The 26,603-nt window shown below is 42.4% G+C and overlaps 1 protein-coding gene across 1 annotated transcript in view; it reads right to left on the reverse strand.

The window, feature by feature from the left end:
* The window catches only part of LOC128689735 (carbonic anhydrase-related protein 10-like), a 380,908-nt gene that overhangs the window by 46,968 nt on the left and 307,337 nt on the right, over nt 1-26,603 (reverse strand). The window contains exon 5 of the mRNA XM_070087647.1: nt 11,641-11,832. Within this exon, the coding sequence (XP_069943748.1) occupies nt 11,641-11,832 (192 nt within the window). The remainder of the gene's footprint in view (nt 1-11,640; nt 11,833-26,603) is intronic.

Consider the following 26,603-nt stretch of genomic DNA (forward strand, 5'->3'; position numbering starts at 1 on the left):
GAGAATGATAGTGACACAATTTAAAGCTCGCTCTGGAACAATAGATGGAATACCCTGTTCCAAGGAGGATGGAAATTTGCAAAGGATTAAGAAAACGTTGAAAAATTGCCGTCATCATTATGCTCACACTGTTGATTTTTCGACGTCCTCCCTTTTCATCAACTTCTTAATGTATGTTAGCTAATTTAGGTTTGGATAGAGAAATGTGTTAGAAATTAGCCATTTTTAATAGACCTTAACAGGAAGAAATATAAAATGTCGGTCCTGGGAGTACATTTCGCAATAACAATAGCTTAGTAAATTAACAAAAGATTCTTTATGACCGTAAATGTCCGGAAATCAGCTTTGTCGTCATTGAAGAAAATGGTTTCTGGCAAACTCTGTAAGTCATTTATAAACGAACGTTTTCTTAAGAGGATGAACTGGACGTAGCTAATGTGTTAAGGAATACTGCGAAACAAAAGGGAAGGAAACCGAAAAAATCATTCTTTTCCATTGAATAATTATCCAGTTTCTTCCCTCCCAGTGACAGTGAGATGAGAGACGGACTTTCTAGGAAGAGATGCTGACGAGGAAGTGAGAACAGCTGTTGTTTCTGCACCATTTATTCTCCAGTGTTGATAATATTTTAACAGGCACTCAAAGATTTATCATTGGTAGGGAAGCTCGTGTTGTCTATTACTTACTCTCTCTCTCTCTCTCTCTCTCTCTCTCTCTCTCTCTCTCTCTCTCTCTCTCTCTCTCTCTCTCTCTCTCTCTCTCTCTCTCTCTCTCTCTCTCTCTCTCTCTCTCTCTCTCTCTCTCTCTCAATCTCTCTCTCTCTCTCTCTCTCTCTCTCTCTCTCTCTCTCTCTCTCTCTCTCTCTCTCTCTCTCTCTCTCTCTCTCTCTCTCTCTCTCTCTCTCTCTCTCTCTCTCTCTCTCTCTCTCTCTCTCTCTCTCTCTCTCTCTCTCTCTCTCTCTCTCTCTCTCTCTCTCTCTGCTTCTCTCTCTCTCTCTCTCTCTCTCTCCCTGTCTTTTTACACAGGGTTTGATCAAGGTCAAGGATCCCTAGCTTTTATTGACAAAGCTATTTACAGGTTCAGGATTCCTAACTTTATTGGCAAGCTAAGAGCTGTTACCTACATCAGCTCATTTGAAAGCATTTTTATTGTTATGAGACATACAAGTAGGGAACAGGATGAAATTGGAGCCATCTGTGGGCCAGCAGTTTCATTTGATCAACTGACTTTATCTCGTTGACATCATTATGCTGTACGAATGTGTTCCATACTCGAGTCATCCTGGGTATGTATGATCTCAGATGGAGTGATGTTCTGAAGAAGGGTACAGCCAGAGTGAAGTTGCTGCTTTCTGCCCGTCTTGTGGCATAAAAGCTTGTTTCACGCTGTCCTCACGCGTCTCTCTCTCTCTCTCTCTCTCTCTCTCTCTCTCTCTCTCTCTCTCTCTCTCTCTCTCTCTCTCTCTCTCTCTCTCTCTCTCTCTCTCTCTCTCTCTCTCTCTCTCTCTCTCTCTCTCTCTCTCTCTCTCTCTCTCTCTCTCTCTCTCTCTCTCTCTCTCTCTCTCTCTCTCTCTCTCTCTCTTTCTCTCTGTCTCTCTCTCTTTCTCTCTTTCTCTCTCTCTCTCTTTCTCTCTTTTTTTTTTTTTTTTTTTTTTTTTTTTTTTTTTAAAAAAGGTTTTAAAAGGTTAATGGTACCAAGCTTTATTGACAAGCCATTTACAGGTTAAGGATTCTCTAACTTTATTGGCAAGCCTAAGAACTGTTACTTACATCAGCTTATTTTAAAGCCTTTTTATTATTATGAGACATGCAAATGAGGGATACGATGAAATTGGAGCCATCTGTGGCCAGCGATTTCATTTGCTAAACTGACTTTATCTCGTTGACATCATTATGCTGTACGAATGTGTTCCATACTGAGTCATCCTGGGTATGTATGATCTCAGATGGAGTGATGTTCTGAAGAAGGGTACAGCCAGAGGTAAGTTAAGCTGCTCTGTCCCTTGTGCATTGTCAGCTTGTCCTCACGCTGTCTCTCTCTCTCTCTCCTCTCTCTCTCTCTCTCTCTCTCTCTCTCTCTCTCTCTCTCTCTCTCTCTCTCTCTCTCTCTCCCTTCTCTCTCTCCTCTCTCCCCCTCTCCCTCTCTCTTTTTTTTTTTTTTTTTTACACAGGGTTTGACAGGTTAAGGATCCTAGCTTTATTGACAAGCTATTTACAGGTTAAGGATTCCTAACTTTATTGGCAAGCTAAGGCTATTACCTACATCAGCTCATTTGAAAGCATTTTTATTGTTATGAGACATACAAGTAGGGAACAGGATGAAGTTGGAGCCATCTGTGGGCCAGCATTTTCATTTGATCAACTGACTTTATCTCGTTGACATCAATATGCTGTACGAATGTGTTCCATACTCGAGTCATCCTGGGTATATATGATCTCAGATGGAGTGATGTTCTGGAGAAGGGTACAGCCAGAGTGAAGTTGCTGCTTTCTGCCCGTCTTGTGGCATAAAAGCTTGTTTCACGCTGTCCTCGAAGTGGATCCAAGTGTGGTATTTTGACAATATTGGCCTTGTACATAACAGTAAGGCCACCCACATCCCTCCTATGTTGAAGGCTCTGCTGAAATGACAGATCTATCCAGGATGGGTCCAGGCGAGAGATGAGACGTCTTGCTCTGTTCTCTACTCTGTCAAGCAGTCGCATATGAGAGGGGGGGGCAGGCAAACCAAGAAAGTGGAGCATACTCAAGGTGTGAGCGTACTTGTGCCTCGCACAGGATCTTGCAACCCCTACTGTCAAGCAGATGCGAGATACGGCGAAGTGCTGTAAGCTTCCTGGCTGCCTTGTTTGCAAGATTTACAACATGGTTCTTCATGGTTAGTTTTGAGTCAAATTTCACCCCAAGGATATCAACTTCTTCTCCAGGTGCCAACACCCTCCCATTCATCCTTACTACTGCACCAGCATTACCATCATGGTGCCTAGAGAAGATCATCATTTGCGTTTTCTCAGGTGCAAATGTTACTTGCCATCTATTTCCCCAAGCTGATATAGCTCTCAGCTGGTGATTGATGTAGCTTAGAGCAGCTGGCATTTCTTCTCTTGGATAAGTGAATGTCAGTGTACAGTCGTCTGCATATGCATGTGATTCTGGATGAGATGAAGAAGGTCGTTGAAGTAGACATTCCATAACAATGGACCCAGCACGATTCCTTGTGGAACACTTGCCCCAATAGGATGTCTTGCTGATTCCGTTCCATTGAGAACTACACTTAGAGATCTACCATGAAGGTAATCACTAAGGAGACATAGCGTAGAGCCTGCAATTCCCAGTGCTTGAAGTTTTGCTAAGAGGCCCTGGTGCCACACCCGGTCGAAAGCGCCAGCAATGTCCAGTGCTACCACACAGCTGACTTTGGATTCATCCAGTGACTGGTGCCACTTAGTGGAGAGGTTTAACAACAGATCAGCAGCAAAGTAACCTTTCCTGAAGCCATATTGACGATCACAAAGTAGTGAGTGGTAGTCAAAAAATCTGTCATTTGTCTTGAGATTATTGTCTCAAGGATCTTACCAGTGATTGACAGGAGTGACACTGGTCTGTAGTTGCTGATTTCTGCTCTGCTCTTTTTGTGAACAGGGACTACATTTGCCTCTTTCCATAGAGAGGGCCATTTACACTGTACTAGGCAGTGCTGAAAGATGCGAGTTAGAGGTGCTGCTAGCTGGTCTGCACATCTTCTCAACAATCTTGGGCTCAACTTGTCTGGGCCCACAGCCTTTTCTTGGTCAAGCGATTTAAGAAGGAAATGCACCTCCTCCTGCTTTATTGTCACCACTGACAGTTTTGACACAGTTCTTGCAGCTAGCCAAGGAGGGTCCCTTGCTGGATCAGGAACTTGCATTTTGGTAGCAAAGTGTTCAGCAAAGAGGTCCGCCTTCTCTTGACTACTAGTAGAGGTGGTCTGTCCTTGACCAGGGACCACCAGGTTTTGGAGCCTACCCTACCTGATGCTAGCTTTCTTTTAGTGTTACAACGAAAGCCAAACCAAGGCTGATCTGTAGGCTTCGTCACATATTGCCGGTGAGGAATGTGTTCTTGTTGTAGATTAAGGATGTGTCCAGTGAAGGCTTTCACTTGGTTGTCAACATCCCCTTGGAGAAGAGCATTCCAATCTGTGGTGGCGAGCTCAGAGCAAAGAGCTGGCCAATTACCTCTTTCCCATAGCCAGGTTGTGCGTGTGGACTCCTCACCTCGTTCTGTTGGGATCTTAAGTGTCGTAAAAACAGCCATGTGGTCAGACGATCAAACGTAGCCGAGGGGTTGACAAGTGACTATGCCTTCTGCCAGATCACTCACTACTGGGTCAAGGGAGGAGCCAGAGATATGAGTAGGGAAATCAACAAAGTTTCTCATGTCAAACACTGCAAGAAGGTCATCAAAGTCCCTCTGTATTAGGTGCTTGTTGAGGTCACCAACAATTATTATATGTTGACAGTTGTGTTGTAGCAGAAGGGAGTCAATATTTTCCATTAGGAAGTTGATGGGGTCTGCATGTTGCCACTGAGGTCTGTACATTGCACATGCTAGTACAGAGGTACTAGTACTTGTTTTCTCTCTCTCTCTCTCTCTCTCTCTCTCTCTCTCTCTCTCTCTCTCTCTCTCTCTCTCTCTCTCTCTCTCTCTCTCTCTCTCTCTCTCTCTCTCTCGCTCTTTCTCCCTCCCTCCCTCCCTCCCTCCCTCTTTCTTTCGTTCTCTCTCTCTCTCTCTCTCTCTGATTAATCAGCATATAAAAAATCTTATCACAGAATGTGAGCAACCCAGAAAAGCTTTATTAGTCTTTACAGCTTTAAGCTCATTATTTACTGCTGAATTTGATATAAACATACTAAGAACGTATTCTTTGCATGCCTGAAATTGCTGCTTTGACCGAACATTAACACATTATGACCGAACATTAACACATTAAGTAGTCCAGATGCCAACAGAAATCATGAAATAATCCATAAATTCAGTAGCGTTCCCATTGACATTAAGGCCTGGATCAGGCTTGCCGAAAGGAAACACTAATGGATTTTTAACGGTGACACTTCTGAGTGGCTGGACGTAACCAGTCAAGTTATTAAGTGATTGTTCACTGGTCAGGTCTTTTCGACAATTTACATAAATCGAAACATGATTATCATCTAAAATCGTAACTTTCGCTGATTACTCACTAATGAAAATATCGCCGTACCCTTTGAGAATTTGTAGTAGTAATTAGAGGGAACTGGATAGGACGGTGCAGGGGTCGTTTAGACTCAAGATGAGTTTGGTTGTATTAAGTGTAAAATAATATATTTTAGTTATATCAATACCAAAAAGAAATATAAATTATTTGGACTTCCAGTAGCCGAAATAGAAGGTGAAGAGGACATTATAATCATTAGCTGCAATATAAGCTGTACTAACAATGTCTTGGTAGGTACAACAACGCTAAAATTGAGTACAAATTGAGTACAAATCAGAAACAATGTTGACAACTTATAATACACTTGTTCAGCAAGATAGTCATACTTTTCAGATCTCACCTTAAATATGTTGTTCAGAATTTAACTACAATTACATATGAACTTTTGGAAGAATGGCACAAAGTACTTCACCAGCTCTTTCTTAGGAAACGAAGACCTTAGGAAATGTAGACATTTAAGATACTAAACAAATTAAACACTCAAACATAAAAAAGCTATTTGAAGAGCAAAGTGATTCAATAACGTGAAACTAACAACGAAAATTTACAAATCATGAGGAGTAACACAGTGAGAACAAAGAATATTTTCCAGTCATGGATCACTGGAACAGTTTACCATTTTAAGCTGCCAGTGCCAAATCATTTAAGATTAGACAAGCGCTGTGTGAAATTCGAATTCAGTTAGATACAATATATGGGCCGGCTGTGGGCACTCGACCCCTGATGTTAGTTGATAAACAGTCCTGAAGACTGGTTGGCAAAGAAGTCAAGGTAATATAGTTAGCAGTAGTGGGGATCTGTAACAAGTGGCGTTCCACAGGGATCAGTCTTGGGCCGGTTGTTGTTTATAATACATATCAACGATCTTGATGAGGGAATTACTAGTGATATGAGCAAATTCGCCGATGACACAAAGATAGGTAGGATAATTGATTCAAACGTAGATGTTATGGAACTTCAGGAGGATTTAAACAAACTCTATTCTTGGTCAGAAAAGTGGCAGATGCAGTTCAATGTAGATAAATGCAAGGTTCTGAAGCTTGGGAGTGCCCATAACCCTAGTACTTATAAGTTAAATGATGTAGAACTTAGCCATACAGATTGCGAAAAGGACTTGGGGGTTATGGTGAGCAGCAACCTTAAACCAAGACAGCAATGCCTAAGCGTACGTAATAAGGCAAATAGATTACTGGGATTTATATCAAGAAGTGTAAGCAACAGAAGTCCAGAGGTCATACTGCAGCTTTATACATCATTAGTAAGGCTTCACCTAGATTATGCAGCTCAGTTCTGGTCTCCATATTACAGAATGGACATAAATTCGTTAGAAAACATTCAGCGTAGGATGACTAAATTAATACATAGCATTAGAAATCTTCCTTATGAAGAAAGATTGAAGACTCTTAAGTTGCATTCACTTGTTAGACGAAGAATGAGGGGAGACCTGATCGAAGTGTATAAGTGGAAGATAGGTATTAATAAAGGGGATATTAATAAGGTCTTGAGGATGTCTCTCCAAGAGAGAACCCGCAGTAATGGATTTAAATTAGATAAGTTTAGATTTAGAAAGGACATAGGAAAGTATTGGTTTGGAAATAGGGTAGTAGATGAGTGGAACAGTCTACCTAGTTGGGTTATTGAGGCTGGGACTTTGGGTAGTTTCAAATTTAGGTTGGATAAGTACATGAGTGGGAGGGGTTGGATTTGAGTGGGACTTTCACATCAGAGCTTATTTCTTGGGTGGCATTGAAAATTGGGTTGGGCAAATATTTTGTTAGTGGGATGAATTGTAAAAGACTTGCCTAGTATGGGCCAACAGGCCTCCTGCAGTGTTCCTCCTTTCTTATGTTCTTATGTTCTTATGTAGTGAGCGAGGTACTAGCAGAGGTAGAAGCTCTAAAGTTGTAAACAATACTTCTACTAAATAAGACTGTCCCTAGATCGTGAGAACAACAAATTGTGTAAGGAGTGCTGGACACGGAACCAGCAGACTTGTGACTACAGGCCCACCACTATACTCACTTAGACACAGTTTTCAAAAAAGCTCCATGTGAATAGCCCGCAGTATATCTGCATATGCTATTCAATAATGTATAGCAATTTTCTGCACCCAGTTTTTCTAGCCATTAGTATGGCTAGAAGTGGGAGTGGACAGAAGGTAGTTAGTCCTCAGTAAATAACCTCGATATGAATGGCGAAGTCTTCTGGTGTCTACCATTGTCCTTTCACATAACTGCATAACACTAGGTTCTATTATTATTATTTTTATTACTATTATTAATATAGATGGGTAGAGCTAAACTGATAAAGGGGTCTTACAGCGCCTAGGAAATGGGGAGGCAATAGGGTTTGTTCAGACGAAATGGAAAACAGTTTCAGTGTCTTGGATCAAGAGCCCCCTTACAGGCAGCAAGGCATCTTCCTGAAGGTCCTAGGCCTTGGCGTCCATCACGTCCTCATGGCATTTATGTAAATCAAGTCATACCTCTCAATGACTCCCCCAAAATTATTTTTTCCTGTGACCTATGCACCACTCAGAGATACTGTAAATTATTTTCAGTTATTTATTTAATACCGAATTATTGATTAATTGGGTTTAAACTCTAGGAACTAATGAGGGGTCATTAAGGATGCATGTTACCTGTTCACCACCAGTCAAGAATACTTAATCTCTGAAATAGGGATTAAAATAAATTCTCAGTATATATTCACAAAGAAACATACGCCTCTCAGTATATATATATATATATATATATATATATATATATATATATATATATATATATATATATATATATATATATATATATATATATATATATATATATATATATATATATACAGAGACGTACACCTCTTAGTATATATATCCTGTGAATACTGAAATATTTCTGGGAAACTTCAAGCAATCAAAATAACTTATAGTTCCCAGTTTTAATACGTAAGGAAGAGAGTTAAGGTGATATAGAAGCGAATGAAAATGTTGGATGTTTTAGGTTCCATCAGTATTTCATAACTATTTGGAAAGCAAACTCCGACTGAACACTTCATCTGCCTTAACACCATTATATCTTTTCGCAATTTAAATTATCGGAACGTGTTAAACTGAATCGTAACTGAGTGACTGGCGCAGTAATGGTCTTCTTAAAATAAAGCAAATATACAATATGAAACAAAATGGATATATGGCGTCACCTATAAATACAATAACTACACAATGACATAAAATAATTAATTAATTCAACTCCACTGTGACTCACAGTATCTGGCTAAAATCCTGTTTATCCAGATTTTTACTATAAAAAAGTAACAACGGGTCTCTGATGGAAAAGCATTTTTTCTTTGAACGTAAAATTCCCTTGATGAATTAATAATTAACTTGGGACATTCATTATTGATAGAGGTTGATTGTCTGGTAAATACTAGACTAGTTGCCTTTGACGCACTCGTGTAATGACGTGTGTTGGTTTCCAGTATAACTTTGTGTGGATTTACCCGAACATGCAATTTAATTCCACAGAGATATAGGAGTTATTAAGACTTTGGTGCTTTCATTGGAACCATGATGTAGATATATTGTTCATTTAACTATGAGATTAGTATTAGAGGGAGGAACAGGTAGGTAGGTTGGTAGGTAGGTAGGGATGGAGGTAGGTAGGTAGGGATGGAGGTAGGTAGGCAGGGATGGAGGTAGGTAGGTAGGTAGGGATGGAGGTAGGTAGGTAGGGATGGAGGTAGGTAGGTAGGTAGGGATGGAGGTAGGTAGGTAGGGATGGAGGTAGGTAGGTAGGGATGGAGGTAGGTAGGCAGGGATGGAGGTAGGTAGGTAGGCAGGGATGGAGGTAGGTAGATAGGTAGGGATGGAGGTAGGTAGGTAGGGATGGAGGTAGGTAGGTAGGTAGGGATGGAGGTAGGTAGGTAGGGATGGAGGTTGGTAGGCAGGGATGGAGGTAGGTAGGCAGGGATGGAGGTAGGTAGGCAGGGATGGAGGTAGGTAGGCAGGGATGGAGGTAGGTAGGTAGGGATGGAGGTATGTAGGCAGGGATGGAGGTAGGTAGGTAGGTAGGGATGGAGGTAAGTAGGTAGGGATGGATGTAGGTATGTAGGGATGGAGGTAGGTAGGTAGGGATGGAGGTAGGTAGGTAGGGATGGAGGTAGGTAGGTAGGGATGGAAGTAGGTAGGCAGGGATGGAGGTAGGTAGGCAGGGATGGAGGTAGGTAGGTAGGCAGGGATGGACGTAGGTAGGTAGGTAGGGATGGAGGTAGGTAGGCAGGGATGGAGGTAGGTAGGCAGGGATGGAGGTAGGTAGGTAGGTAGGCAGGGATGGAGGTAGGTAGGTAGGTATGGATGGAGGTAGGTAGGCAGGGATGGAGGTAGGTAGGCAGGGATGGAGGTAGGTAGGCAGGGATGGAGGTAGGTAGGTAGGCAGGGATGAAGGTAGGTAGGTAGGTAGGGGTGGAGGTAGGTAGGCAGGGATGGAGGTAGGTAGGCAGGGATGGAGGTAGGTAGGTAGGGATGGAGGTAGGTAGGCAGGGATGGAGGTAGGTAGGTAGGTAGGGATGGAGGTAGGTAGGTAGGGATGGAGGTAGGTAGGTAGGTAGGTAGGTAGGGATGGAGGTAGGTAGGTAGGGATGGAGGTAGGTAGGTAGGGATGGAGGTAGGTAGGTAGGGATGGAGGTAGGTAGGTAGGGATGGAGGTAGGTAGGCAGGGATGGAGGTAGGTAGGCAGGGATGGAGGTAGGTAGGTAGGTAGGGATGGAGGTAGGTAGGCAGGGATGGAGGTAGGTAGGCAGGGATGGAGGTAGGTAGGTAGGGATGGAGGTAGGTAGGCAGGGATGGAGGTAGGTAGGCAGGGATGGAGGTAGGTAGGCAGGGATGGAGGTAGGTAGGCAGGGATGGAGGTAGGTAGGTAGGCAGGGATGGAGGTAGGTAGGCAGGGATGGAGGTAGGTAGGTAGGGATGGAGGTAGGTAGGCAGGGATGGAGGTAGGTAGGTAGGGATGGAGGTAGGTAGGTAGGGATGGAGGTAGGTAGGCAGGGATGGAGGTAGGTAGGTAGGGATGGAGGTAGGTAGGCAGGGATGGAGGTAGGTAGGTAGGGATGGAGGTAGGTAGGAAGGGATGGAGGTAGGTAGGTAGGGATGGAGGTAGGTAGGTAGGGATGGAGGTAGGTAGGTAGGGATGGAGGTAGGTAGGCAGGGATGGAGGTAGGTAGGTAGGGATGGAGGTAGGTAGGCAGGGATGGAGGTAGGTAGGTAGGGATGGAGGTAGGTAGGCAGGGATGGAGGTAGGTAGGTAGGGATGGAGGTAGGTAGGTAGGGATGGAGGTAGGTAGGCAGGGATGGAGGTAGGTAGGTAGGGATGGAGGTAGGTAGGCAGGGATGGAGGTAGGTAGGTAGGGATGGAGGTAGGTAGGCAGGGATGGAGGTAGGTAGGAACAAAGGCAGAGAAAAGTAAGATACATACTACACAGGTATTATTCTCATATCTAATCAACCTTAGAACAATGGAAGAACAATGGAATATGACTTTACATTCTGTTATTATTCTGATTTTATATCAAAGTAAGCATATCGAAGACAGAAAAACTTGGCGTAGATAACGGTAAATTTTTGCCTCTGATTTACCTTTGTTGTTCAAAGAACATAAACCTGGTATGACCCAAAGCGTTTGTTATCACCGTCCACAAAAATACACAATCTTAAAAAGTTCTCCTTAGTAGTATAAATGACAGTCTGTTGTGACATTCAAAACAAAGTTTATCTGAATTCGAAAGTGGTAGATAGAGTTGGTTGTAGCGAGTGACAGAGGAAAATGTATTGTGTTTGTAGGATGCAAGAATTTATCGTGGTTGGTTAATTGGGCTTAAAACTTATGGACTACTGAAAGGGTCATTAAGCCTGCAATAGGGATTAAGATAAAATCTCGGTGTATATAGAGAGACATGCACATATCAGTGTATGTATTATGTGAAACAATAAATAGTATTCATTTATATGAAGAGTAATTCTGAAGGCGGTAAAGCTTGTCTAATGTTGTAATAAGAAGTATTTTAAAGTAAAGATTTCTAAGAGATTCAAGACTTGATCCTAAGCAAGTTTGATGGGGAGTCCTACTCATCTTGCTAAAAAACAAACACCTTTAATGAAAGCATATATCAGTTCAAATTACTGATATGTAATTAATGAGATCAACTCCACTTTTGGCTGTTTCAATGTACAAGCATCATTCCCTTTATAATTACACACATCTACAAGGTGAATTAAATGGGATTTAATGCGCATTTAGTTGTGTTTAGAAAGTATGGTTCCCTTAACAGGGAAATCCGTGTTATACCTCGGTGGAGAAGTCAGTTACATAAATTCGCTGAAAAATCTGTCATACCTCGGCGAGGAAATCCGTGTCATACCTCTGCGGGGAAGGCGTAGTTTGCTATGGTATGCTCGGAGCCTTGCAGATCCCTCTCTCCGAAGTGGAGTCTGAGATGACTGACAGCGTAGGTGTAGGAGAGCGGCCCACCTGACAGGTTGACCGGGGGTCCTGCTGAGCTCTTCACTCTCCACTCTAGACTGTGACCTGTGTTGACCAGCATCCCCTGTACCTGTGTATCAGAGAGAGACTAACCAGTGAATACAAGCAGAATGAAAGATCATGGTAAGAGACATTTTTAGTTTAACCAGGACCATATTGATCTATGTTGGAAAGCGGGATCAGATATATCTTACTCTAAAATTATATCGTAATAAGAATAAAATTTAATCCTTCAATAGTGTCGATAGGAAATATTTAAATTTACCATATATCAACTAAATTAATTGGATGCAATGTATGGGTAATTCTCTTCTTGAATATTGAAAGCAACATCCAGATCCATCAATATAACAAATAACGTACGAAATATTGAAGCGTCTTTAAACACCTATAACTAGATTATAGCAGCTCATCACTTCTCGGTACTCAGAAAATTAATTCCAGTGAAAGTGACAGTATATCCCGCCTACACCTGGCCTAGTTGCTTGTCTTTTATGCTTTAATTACTCGCAATTAAGAAATTTTCTTTAAAATTTTCGGGATGAAAGCATAAATCTTGAATCATGTCAGGAATATTTATGTACAAAAGCGAATTCTAATTAATTGGAAAGTCTTTTGATCATGGATACTACGACCTTCATTAAAGGAAATTTATTAAAAATCTCGTCACTTCTGTAAATATTACAGTACAAACATGAGGTCCTGATCTCAACACCTTCAAAGCGTTTAGAGAATATAAAAAAAGCCTCTTAATATGATGCTAAAATACTTACGCACATCGAAGGTTGTTTATACCGGTACTAATATGAGTTGAGTTGTCCTTAGACAAAATATATTTCCTCCTTCAAGCAAAATATATTGGTGTTGAAAATTTGAAATCGTTAACTCGAACTTTTTATTTAGTTTAACTCGGCGATGTTGTAAGTTTGAAGGTTTGATGAATGGTTTAGAAAACCGACAAGTTGAAGAATTGAGACACTTATGCAACACATGGGAATCTTTACTGAAGAAACGTTTCGCCACACAGTGGCGAAACGTCCAATACAAAGTAGAAATGGGTAAGGAGAGGAGAAGTTTGAGGTATTCCAGGTTGAGGGACTGATTACCTCAAACTTCTCCTCTCCTTACCCATTTCTACTTTGTATTGGACTGATGAAGCCACTGTGTGGCGAAACGTTTCTTCAATAAAGATTCCCATGTGTCGCATAAGTGTCTCAATTCTTCAAGTTTGAAGCTGTTTATAAAGAAAGAAAGGAAGAAGGAAGGAAGGAAGGAAGAAAGAAAGAAAGAAAGAAAGAAAGAAAGAGTTAAAAGTATAATCGGATAACTCGATTAGGTATCCACGTTTTCTGGGATACCCGATAATTTTCTTATAACAGAAGCTGTAAAACTAGCTGAAAACTACCCAAACAAACTGCCGATAAATACATGAAACAAAACGCTTGCGAAGGTGACTTTTATTGTCTTCCTTAAGTGCTACCTGGAGTCTACCTGAAGTCTACCCGGAGGGTATTCCGGGGGTCAGCGCCCCCGCGGCCCGGTCCTTGACCAGTCCTCTTGGTGAATTAGGGCCTGATCAACTAGGTTGTTACTGCTGGTCACACGTAATCCAACGTACGAACCACAGCCCGGCTGATTGGGTACTGACTGTAGATATTTGTCCAGCTCCCTCTTGAAGGCAGCCAGGGGTCTATTGTTAATTCTTCTTAGTCTTGTGGGAAGCTGTTGGACAGTCCTGGGCTCCGGACACTTACTGTGTTTTCTGTTAGTGTAATAATGGCGCCCTTACTTTTCATTGGGGGCATTTTGCACCGTCTGCCCAGTCTTTTGCTGTCGCAGGGAGTGATTTCTGTGTGCAGATCTGGGACCAGCCCATCTAGGATTTTTCCAGGTATAGATTATGATGTATCTCTCTCGCCTAGTATTTAAACATACTACTACATGAGTTTACTTATTTATCAATTATCGTTTCAGTCAGGTTACATCGTTATCTCATCGTCTTGTTCGCAAAGGTTTAGCAATCATTATCCTTGGAACAGTACGATTAAAAGCTTTACTTACATGTTATTACATTTGTCAAGGTATGTAGTCAGATTTTCTGAGATTTGTAGAATAACGATGGCATTAGGAGCTCTCAAAGTAAAGAATTTCACACCGAATCTACCTATATTACACCTAAGGTAAATATCACCTCCGTCAATGATCGTCATTAGCATAGAATTGTGGAGAGTGTTTGTCTTTTACTGATTCAAGTTAACCACAGTTAGGTCTGACCGTTAACTGAATAGGTGACCGCAGCCTAGCCCCTGACTACAGTGGTCTCTTTAAAACTCGGGCTTCCTGTTCTCTACAGCAAATGTTCTTGAAAAAAAAATCATTTAATCTTTTCTCCTACACAGAGAAAACCCAGAATATCATCCAGATAGCCTGGCTTTCTTTCAGAGGCCCGAGTTGCATCTCGACGTGACTAAAAGTACCCTAAATGGAATGTTCCTGGTTGGGACGAAGCCAGATACGATTATATTAGCTAAGTCTCCATAAGTTGTAGAGATAATAATAATAATAATAATAATAATAATAATAATAATAATAATAATAATAGTAATAATAATAATAATAATAATAATAATAATAATTATTATTATTATTATTATTATTATTATTATTATTGTAATAAAGTTGGTAGAATTACCTACAATATTTAAAATAAAAGGACACAAGTGCAATAATGTGACATTTTTATTGTGGCAACGTTTCGCAACGTTTTGGCTTGACAAATCTCCTGGAGAGCGAAACGTTGCCACAATAAAAATGTCACATTAGTTGCACTTGTGACCTTTTACTTCACAATTATTATTATTATTATTATTAGTAGTAGTAGTAGTAGTAGTAGTAGTAGTAGTATTAATAATAATAATAATAATAATAATAATAATAATAATAATAATAATAATAATAATAATAATAATAATATTATTATTATTATTATTATTATTATTATTATTATTCTTATTCTTATTCTTATTCTTATTATTATTATTATTATTATTATATTCGTGTATACTGATCCTCATTGGATGAGACTCGTACTTTAAGCCTCAGTTCTAGTTTGTACTAGCCGGTGAACGATCTATCTTAATCCTAGGAGAAATTAGAGGCTGATTAATTTGGATTCAATATGTAATTATTTTACCGACAATTTTTTAGAAATTTATTATTTCTTGGAAGGAAATGATGTCTAAGAGAATCAACAGATGTCTAGCGAAGGGTGTAGGTAGCATTATTGATAAGACTCAGGAAGAGAAACTTGGAAAGAAGATGAGGGAGAGGTAAGGTCGAGAGACAGAATTAAAGTATAGGAGTGTTTTGAAAACGATGAAAAAAGACTGAAAAAAAGGTTAGGGTATATACCAATGAACGTGAATGTTTTTTTCAGTAAATGTGGGTATTAGATCAGTAATGTGATACATGGAGTAGTGGGCACATAACTACCACTCATTCAGAACACCAATGCACCACAACACATAATTACACCATCACATCACACTAGTAGTCGCCCACACATCACACTGCTACACCATCACACAAAGCACAACCAATCTCGTTCTACACACAACACACCCTCATTCTACACTACATAACACCATAAAATATAAAAATACATAGTTGCACCTGTGTTCCGACAGTATGAAGAAGCTCATAAGATTTATTTGTTCGCGAGACAGAAAAGATGAGCAGTCCCACTAGAGTGCAAAACATTTCAAAAGCTTCTGCCGTATAGTGCAAATATGAGTCAAGAGACATGGCAGTGTGTGCAACAAATATCTAAAAGTTACTGTGAACTGGTCTCGGTATAATTCCAGGCAGATTCAGTGCCAATGAATCAAATAAAACAGAGAACAGTTTATTCTAACTGATTCAGTCACTTCCCGAGAACAAATACATCGTAGTTGATTCTGACATGAAATTAATAACATACAATCTCTTCTTCACATGTTTTAAAACTCATTTAATTTATATCTCGATTATTCATCACTGAAATCAGATTGTGAGAATCTTTACTAAAGATTTTACGTCCAGAACTGACTGGGAAGCTCTTTAGCATAACATATGACCCACTCAACACGAAATTAAATTTAATTATACAAATCTGATTGAATAACTTCATCCTCAATTTGGCAGCTCATCAGTTTTTGTATGCACACAAAATTAATTTCAGAGAGAGTGGTACAATGCTTTACATATTGAAAGCATGATTTTTAATGGTAATATTATTACTGTTATATAACAAGGTTTTGCATTATCGAGATGAAAGCATAACTGTCACAGGACATATGGACGAATGGATAGAGAATTGAACATTGTGTGTGTGTGTGTGTGTGTGTGTGTGTGTGTGTGTGTGTGTGTGTGTGTGTGTGTGTGTACTCACCTAATTGTACTCACCTAATTGTGGTTGCAGGGGTCGAGACTCAGCTCGGGTGTGTGTGTGTGTGTGTGTGTGTGTGTGTGTGTGTACTCACCTAATTGTACTCACCTAATTGTGGTTGCAGGGGTCGAGACTCAGCTCGGGTGTGTGTGTGTGTGTGTGTGTGTGTGTGTGTGTGTGTGTAAGCATAAATGACAGTCAGTACGGTAAGACAGAAGATGACTGACAACACAGGCACTGCAAATTTAACAAGACAAGAACTCTCTTGTATTAATTAAATGCAAATGCATTCCAGCTCAAAAATATAATTGGACTGAAGCAATCAGTACGAACTGCCACAACGTAAGTGTTAAAATAAAGACAAGATATTAAAATAATTTAAGAAGTGTCTGCATAAATACTCATATTATTCTTGAACTTCTTGACTCAACATGTAACATAAGGGAACAGAAAACAACTGAACAATGATAAAATTAATTAACTCTCATGAAATGAAAATTGATAAATGGTTGAGTCACAGGAGACAATTTGTGGAGAGATTTATCGTGTATATATACGTTCTTCATATAAGTTGATGTAATGGTTATGGACGCCAACAATAATTCTTAGGGCTTTATTTTTTGTCACTTTTGTCTGTGCATTTATTTTGTAATTGATGTTATACAATACCGACAAGTTGATGAATACAACTCTTAGATATTTTCTTTGGGAAAGCCTTTCTCCTGCACAACAAACTTCTTCAGATGAATACAAGCAAATAAAAAAACTAGAGACAGTAGAAGAAATAGTTTCGTGTTGATCAGTCCCTCAGCTTTATAAACAGGTGGTCAGTAGATGCCAGATCTCATATAAGTGAGGTGAAGCAGCTGTAAGTGACGTTAAAAGTGAACTTGACATATTAGTGGAAGTAGATCATATTTATAGTTGTCAGGAAAAGAGACACGGGTGTTATACTCATCAACCTGTCGATATTAAAGACTCACAGTAATATGATACTAGTCTGACACGGCAACACCACGGTATCTTGGTACACGGCAACACCACGGTATCTTGGTACACGGCAACACCACGGTATCTTGGTACACGGCAACACCAAGGTATCTTGGTACACGGCAACATCACGGTATCTTGGTACACGGCAACACCACGGTGTCTTGGTACACGGCAATACCACGGTATCTTGGTACACGGCAACACCACGGTGTCTTGGTACACGGCAACACTACGGTATCTTGGTACACGGCAACACCACGGTATCTTGGTACACGGCAACTCCACGGTATCTTGGTACACGGCAACACCACGGTATCTTGGTACACGGCAACACCACGGTATCTTGGTACACGGCAACTCCACGGTATCTTGGTACACGGCAATACCACGGTATCTTGGTACAGGGGAAGTCTTCTATAACTGCTTTCTTAAAGTGCTTAGCATAACCTACTTCCACTAGTTGGCCACGCTTACCTGTGACACCACCTCCAATTGTTACACCTCACTTCTGTTCCAGTATGTAAGGACTGGCAGCATGTCTTTGCTCGAGGCTGAAGGACTGACCACCTAATTCCAAGGCTGAGGGACTGATCTCCTCAAAAAAAAAAAAAAAAAAAAAAAAAAATATATATATATATATATATATATAATTATATATATATATATATCTCTATATATATCTGTTTATATATATATATTTATATAGATATTTTTATATCTCTATATATATATATTTATATATATATAGATCTATATATATATATATATTTTTATATATATATATATATATGTATATATATATATATATGTATATATATATATATATATATATATATTATATATATATATACATATATATTTTATTTTTTTATTATCACACCGGCCGATTCCCACCAAGGCAGGGTGGCCCGAAAAAGAAAAACTTTCACCATCATTCACTCCATCACTGTCTTGCCAGAAGGGTGCTTTACACTACAGTTTTTAAACTGCAACATTAACACCCCTCCTTCAGAGTGCAGGCACTGTACTTCCCATCTCCAGGACTCAAGTCCGGCCTGCCGGTTTCCCTGAATCCCTTCATAAATGTTACTTTGCTCACACTCCAACAGCACGTCAAGTATTAAAAACCATTTGTCTCCATTCACTCCTATCAAACACGTTCACGCATGCCTGCTGGAAGTCCAAGCCCCTCGCACACAAAACCTATATATATATATATATATATATATATATATATATATATATATATATATATATATATATATATATATATATATATATATATATATATATATATATATATATATATATATATATATATATATATATATATATATATATATATATATATATTGTAATTAGAAAGTTATTTTCATGATAAAAATTTATATTCACGGTCGACAAAGTCCTACGGGTCTGATTCGGAAAATAATATTAAATGTCCATAAATTGGGGAGCCAATTTCTCACACCGTTGTCATTTTTGGTTTGTGTTTTTAACCCTTATTTCATACAACTTTTTTCAGCTTTTCCTAGACCATAGTTATGAATAACTGTCGTAGGTTAATGTGGAAAAACTGTCTGGTTCTGAGTGTGTGTGTGTACTGACCTAGTTGTGGTTGCAGGAGTTGAGTCATAGCTCCTGGCCCCGCCTCTTCACTGGCCGCTACTAGGTCACTCACTGAACCGTGAGCTTTATCATACCTGTGTGTGTGTGTGTGTGTGTGTGTGTGTGTGTGTGTGTGTGTGTCTGTGTGTGTGTGTGTGTGTGTGTGTGTGTGTGTGTGTGTGTGTGTGTGTGTGTGTGTGTGTGTGTGTGTGTGTGTGTGTGTGTGTGTGTGTGTGTGTGTGTGTGTTTATGTTTATGTCTGTGTATGTATGGGTGTATTTTTGTACATAATAGTGTATACAAAAATATAACGTGTAAATAGAAGACGGAAATTTATAACAACGTTATTGTGCATTATTAATGAGAGTGTATATGTGTGTGTTTTTTAATCTCTTTGCCCATCTGTCTTATTATCTAATTATCTATTCATCTATGTACAATTTTTTCTGTCGGTTTATCAGTCTATTAATCACTCTATCAGTCTATCTATTTATCATTACTAAATCTGTGTATAATTATTATGTGTTTCCTCAATGCATCTCTAAAGAATAAAGTCTCGAGGCTGAAATTAAATGTCATAATTATTCGCCTCCTTATTGGAATAACAGTGGAAGGTCCTATAAGCAGGATAGTAAACGGTCTACTTTGTCGTATTATAGGTGCTGTCTCAAGGGATGAGGAGGGAGGGTAGGAGAGAGCAGAAGAGGTTGTGGCTCAGGAAGACAGGAAATTTTTAGACGGAGGGGATAACGGTGTGTGTGTGTGTGTGTGTGTGTGTGTTCTCACCTATTTGTGGTTGCTGGGGTCGAATCACAGTTCCTGGTCACGCCTCTTCGCTGGTCGTTGCTGGGTGCACTCTCTGTTCCGAGAACATTATCGTAACTCTTCTTAAAGCTATGTTTGGATCCTGCCTCCACTACATCACTCTCTAGATTGTTCAACTTCTTGACAACTCATTGACTGAAGAAATACTTCCTAACATCCCTGTGACTCATCTGAGTTTTCAACTTCCAGTGTGTGCGTGAAGTGTATACGTTGAACTTTCACAATGGATAGTCTGGATGACTACATCGCTTAACTGGCTTAATTTTTCTCTGGGTGGCTGGCTGCAGTATTCAATATTTCACGCGTCGTGAGAGGCCGACTAGTAGACATTTTCAGATTTTGCTTTGTTTGGTTTACCTGCCATCAACGGTATGTGGCTTACTACTGTTTACCTGCTAGAATCTCTCTCTCTCTCTCTCTCTCTCTCTCTCTCTCTCTCTCTCTCTCTCTCTCTCTCTCTCTCTCTCTCTCTCTCTCTCTCTCTCTCTCACACACACACACACACACACACACTCACTATCTCTCTCTCTGTCTTTTTTTAATTATAAATACTGTTTTTTTTACTTTACCGGTTTAAATGGCAGTATTTTGTAAGTCAGGAAAAATGAATAAATTTTGAGTGAAAATGGCTTAGATAAAATTAAAATGGCACAATACCGTGACTGGAACAATACATAAATATCCCGCTTATAACGACGTTTCGGTCCGATTTGGACCATTAACTAGTCACCGATACGTTGTCATACACTACCCACACCGACCACACTACCCACACCGACCACACTACCCACACCGACCATACTACCCACACCGACCATACTACCCACACCGACCACACTACCCACACCGACCACACTACCCACACCGACCATACTACCCACACCGACCACACTACACCACACCGATCACACTACCCACACCGTCCATACTACCCACACCGACCATACTAACCACACCGACCACACTACCCACACAGACCACAATACCCACACCGACCACACTACCCACACAGACAATACTAACTACACCGACCACAATACCCACACCGACCACAATACCCACACCGACCACAATACCCACACCGACCATACTAACCACACCGACCACACTACCCACACTGACCACACTACCCACACCGACCACATTCCCCACACCGATCACTGTAGACAGCCTGTACTGTCTGCACAGACAGCCCATGCTGTCTGCCAGCTTAGTTCATATTTCGCGCCACTCAGGTGCTGCCCTCTGTAGCCAGGCCTCTAGGTAGGCACGCCAGCCTGCCGGCCCATGCCTCTCTCTCACTCCTAGGCCGACCGACTTGACAGACACAAGTGCTCCCCCTCCACGGACTGGCTTGCGGTCACTCCCTCACACTGCCCGTTGTGTACTCACTCCTACCCAATTAAAGCCAAACTAGTCCACGGCCGTATCATTGCTACCTACGCTACCTCCATCGGCACTAAACCGTTGTTCAGCAGAAGAACAGTAATACCATACTACCCACACAGACCAAACTACCCACACCTACCACACTACCCACACAGATCAAACTACCCACACCGACCACACTACCCACACCGACCACAATAACCACACCGACCACACTACCCACACCGACCACACTACCCCACACTGACCACACTTCCCACACCGACCATAGTACCCACACCGACCACACTTCCCACACCGACCATACTACCCACACCGATCACACTACCCACACCGACCATACTACCCATACCGACCACACTACCCACACCGACCATACTACCCACACCGACCACACTTCCCACACCGACCATACTACCCACACCGATCACACTACCCACACCGACCATACTACCCATACCGACCACACTACCCACACCGACCATACTACCCACACCGACCACACTTTCCACACCGACCATACTACCCACACCGACTACACTTCCCACACCGACCATACTACCCATACCGACCACACTACCCACACCGACCATACTACCCATACCGACCACACTACCCACACCGACCATACTACCCATACCGACCACACTACCCACACCGACCATACTACCCATACCGACCACACTACCCACACCGACCATACTACCCATACCGACCACAATACCCACACCGACCACACTACCCATACCGACCACACTACCCACACCGACCATACTACCCATACCGACCACACTACCCACACCGACCATACTACTTATACCGACCACACTACCCACACCGACCATACTACCCATACCGACCACACTACCCACACCGACCATACTACCCATACCGACCACACTACCCACACCGACCATACTACCCATACCGACCACACTACCCACACCGACCATACTACCCATACCGACCACACTACCCACACCGACCATACTACCCATACCGACCACACTACCCACACCGACCATACTACCCATACCGACCACACTACCCACACCGACCATACTACCCATACCGACCACACAACCCACACCGACCATACTACCCATACCGACCACACTACCCACACCGACCATACTACCCATACCGACCACACTACCCACACCGACCATACTACCCATACCGACCACACTACCCACACCAACCATACTACCCATACCTACCACACTACCCACACCGACCATACTACCCATACCGATCACACTACCCACACCGACCATACTACCCATACCGACCACACTACCCACACCAACCATACTACCCATACCGACCACACTACCCACACCGACCATACTACCCATACCGACCGCACTACCCACACCGACCACACTACCCACACCGACCACACTACCCACACCGACCACACTATCCACACCGACCACACTACCCATACCGACCACACTACCCACACCGACCACACTACCCACACCGACCACACTACCCCACACCGACCACACTACCCACACCGACCACACTACCCACACCGACCACACAACCCACACCGACCACACTACCCACACCGACCATACTACCCACACCGACCACACTTCCCACACCGACCATATTACCCACACCGACTACACTTCCCACAACGACCATACTACCCATACCGACCACACTACCCACACCGACCATACTACCCATACCGACCACACTACCCACACCGACCATACTACCCCTACCGACCACACTACCCACACCGACCACACTACCCACACCGACCACACTACCCTCACCGACCACACAACCCACACCGACCACACTACCCACACCGACCACACTACCCACACCGACCACACTACCCGCACCGAAAACACTACCCACACCGACCACACTACCCACACCGAAAACACTACCCACACCGACCACACTACCCACACCGACCACACTACCCACACCGACCACACAACCCACACCAACCACACTACCCACACCGACCACACTACCCACACCGACCACACTACCCACACCGACCATACTACCCACACCGACCACACTACCCACACCAACCACACTACCCACACCGACCGCACTACCCACACCAACCACACTACCCACAACGACCACACTACCCATACCGACCACACTACCCACACCGACCACACTACCCACACCGACCATACTACCCACACCGACCACACTTCCCACACCGACCATATTACCCACACCGACTACACTTCCCACATCGACCATACTACCCATACCGACCACACTACCCACACCGACCATACTACCCATACCGACCACACTACCCACACCGACCATACTACCCCTACCGACCACACTACCCACACCGACCACACTACCCACACCGATCACACTACCCTCACCGACCACACAACCCACACCGACCACACTACCCACACCGACCACACTACCCACACCGACCACACTACCCGCACCGAAAACACTACCCACACCGACCATACTACCCACACCGAAAACACTACCCACACCGACCACACTACCCACACCGACCACACTACCCACACCGACCACACAACCCACACCAACCACACTACCCACACCGACCACACTACCCACACCGACCACACTACCCACACCGACCATACTACCCACACCGACCACACTACCCACACCAACCACACTACCCACACCGACCGCACTACCCACACCAACCACACTACCCACAACGACCACACTACCCATACCGATCACACTACCCACACCGACCACACTACCCACACCGACCACACTACCCACACCGACCACACTACCCACACCGACCATACTACCCATACCGACCACACTACCCACACCGACCATGCTACCCATACCGACCACACTACCCACACCGCCCATACTACCCATACCGACCACACTACCCACACCGACCACACTACCCCACACTGACCACACTACCCCACACCGACCACACTTCCCACACCGACCATAGTACCCACACCGACCACACTTCCCACACCGACCATACTACCCACACCGATCACACTACCCACACCGACCATACTACCCATACCGACCACACTACCCACACCGACCATACTACCCACACCGACCACACTTCCCACACCGACCATACTACCCACACCGATCACACTACCCACACCGACCATACTACCCATACCGACCACACTACCCACACCGACCATACTACCCACACCGACCACACTTCCCACACCGACCATACTACCCACACCGACTACACTTCCCACACCGACCATACTACCCATACCGACCATACTACCCACACCGACCACACTACCCACACCGACCATACTACCCATACCGACCACACTACCCACACCGACCATGCTACCCATACCGACCACACTACCCACACCGCCCATACTACCCATACCGACCACACTACCCACACTGACCACACTACCCCACACTGACCACACTACCCCACACCGACCACACTTCCCACACCGACCATAGTACCCACACCGACCACACTTCCCACACCGACCATACTACCCACACCGATCACACTACCCACACCGACCATACTACCCATACCGACCACACTACCCACACCGACCATACTACCCACACCGACCACACTTCCCACACCGACCATACTACCCACACCGACTACACTTCCCACACCGACCATACTACCCATACCGACCACACTACCCACACCAACCATACTACCCACACCGACCACACTACCCACACCGACCATACTACCCATATCGACCACACTACCCACACCGCCCATACTACCCATACCGACCACACTACCCACACCGATCACACTACCCACACCGACCACACTACCCACACCGACCACACTACCCACACCGACCACACTACCCACACCGACCACACTACCCACACCGACCACACTACCCACACCGACCACACTACCCACACCGACCACACTACCCACACCGACCACACTACCCACACCGACGACACAACCCACACCGACCACACAACCCACACCGACCACACTACCCACACCGACCACACAACCCACACCGACCACACAACCCACACCGACCACACTACCCACACCGACCGCACCATCAGAAAAAACAAAGGTACATTGTTTTATTTGTAGAAAATTAAAATATAAAAACCAGCGTGTCAATATTTGGTTGATCTGATTGCATATCACAACTGTCCATTTTTCCTTTATCATAATCATTATTTATATTCAAATGACAAAGTAAATTTTTTATTAACACACCGGCCGTCTCCCACAGAGGCAGGGTGACCCCGAAAAGAAAGAAACATTTACATCACCATTCACTCCATCACTGTCTTGCCGGAGGCTCGTCTACGCTACAGGAAAATTAAGTTATCACAGAATTTATTGACCCTCTCATACCCCTGCAATTATTAACAATGATAAATGATCTGATTCAAGGAACTGAAATTGCCCTCCACTGCCTTAGATCAAACCTGATTATCGCCATTAATATGGTGTTGTGTATGTCTCATACGGGTTTAGTATGGTATTGGACGGGGACCTCAGAGAATAAACATCCAGCTACCCAAATTTAGTGTTTCCGTCACCATATTAATTTATACAAGCAATAATGTATAATAATTCTTTATTATAAACTTCGACACACAAATTATAGATAAATATATATATATATATATATATATATATATATATATATATATATATATATATATATATATATATATATATATATATGTCGTGCCGAATATGTAAAACTGGTCAATTAGCAAGAACTCATTTAAAATTCAGTCCTTTCTGAAATTTTCTCTTATACGTTTAAAGATATATTTTTTTCATTAATGTTAAAGTAAAAATTTTTAATTTTGCACCAAAAGTACCTTAGAAAACTTACCTAACCTTATTATAACAAGAACAATTTATTTTAGCCTAACCCAACTAAATATATTTTAGATTTGTTTACAATAATTTAATACTAAACAAACACAGTGAAATATACTTTTTTCGTTAGGTTCAGAATGATTTTGGCGAAATTATTGCATACACAAATTTTCACTTGTCCTATATGGCAAGATGAGCGTTGCTATTTAAGCCAAGATCGCAAGTTCTGCCTATTCGGCACGACATATATATATATATATATATATATATATATATATATTTATATACATATATATATATATATATATATATATATATATATATATATATATATATATATATATATTTATATTTAAAAAAATCACATTCAAAATATTCTTACTGTATATTCCCAAATAATCCACATTTTTGGAGGAAATTTTAGTCAGAACTTTTCTAAACAAAATGTTGGGTTGTTGTAAATTGTTGCAGTCTCGGTATTGTGATTTTTTTTTACTCTACACTTGAATTAATCGAAAACAGAATTTTTATTTTTCGTATGTTGGTCAGTGCCTTCAGAAAGCCACTCACACATCACACAACCCTCGCATGGCAGAGAGAAGCATACAACTATCGACCCGATTTGCACTATTAGAAAGTCACTTGTAAATGGTCCAAGTCGGACCGACACGTCGTAGTAAGCTCTTTCCTATGTTGGTGTCCCGTAGATCGATCGCTAGCTCACTCAACTCACATGCTG

The sequence above is a fragment of the Cherax quadricarinatus genome, chromosome 22 (genome assembly GCF_038502225.1).
Source record: "Cherax quadricarinatus isolate ZL_2023a chromosome 22, ASM3850222v1, whole genome shotgun sequence".
In the NCBI taxonomy this organism is placed as follows: domain Eukaryota; kingdom Metazoa; phylum Arthropoda; class Malacostraca; order Decapoda; family Parastacidae; genus Cherax; species Cherax quadricarinatus.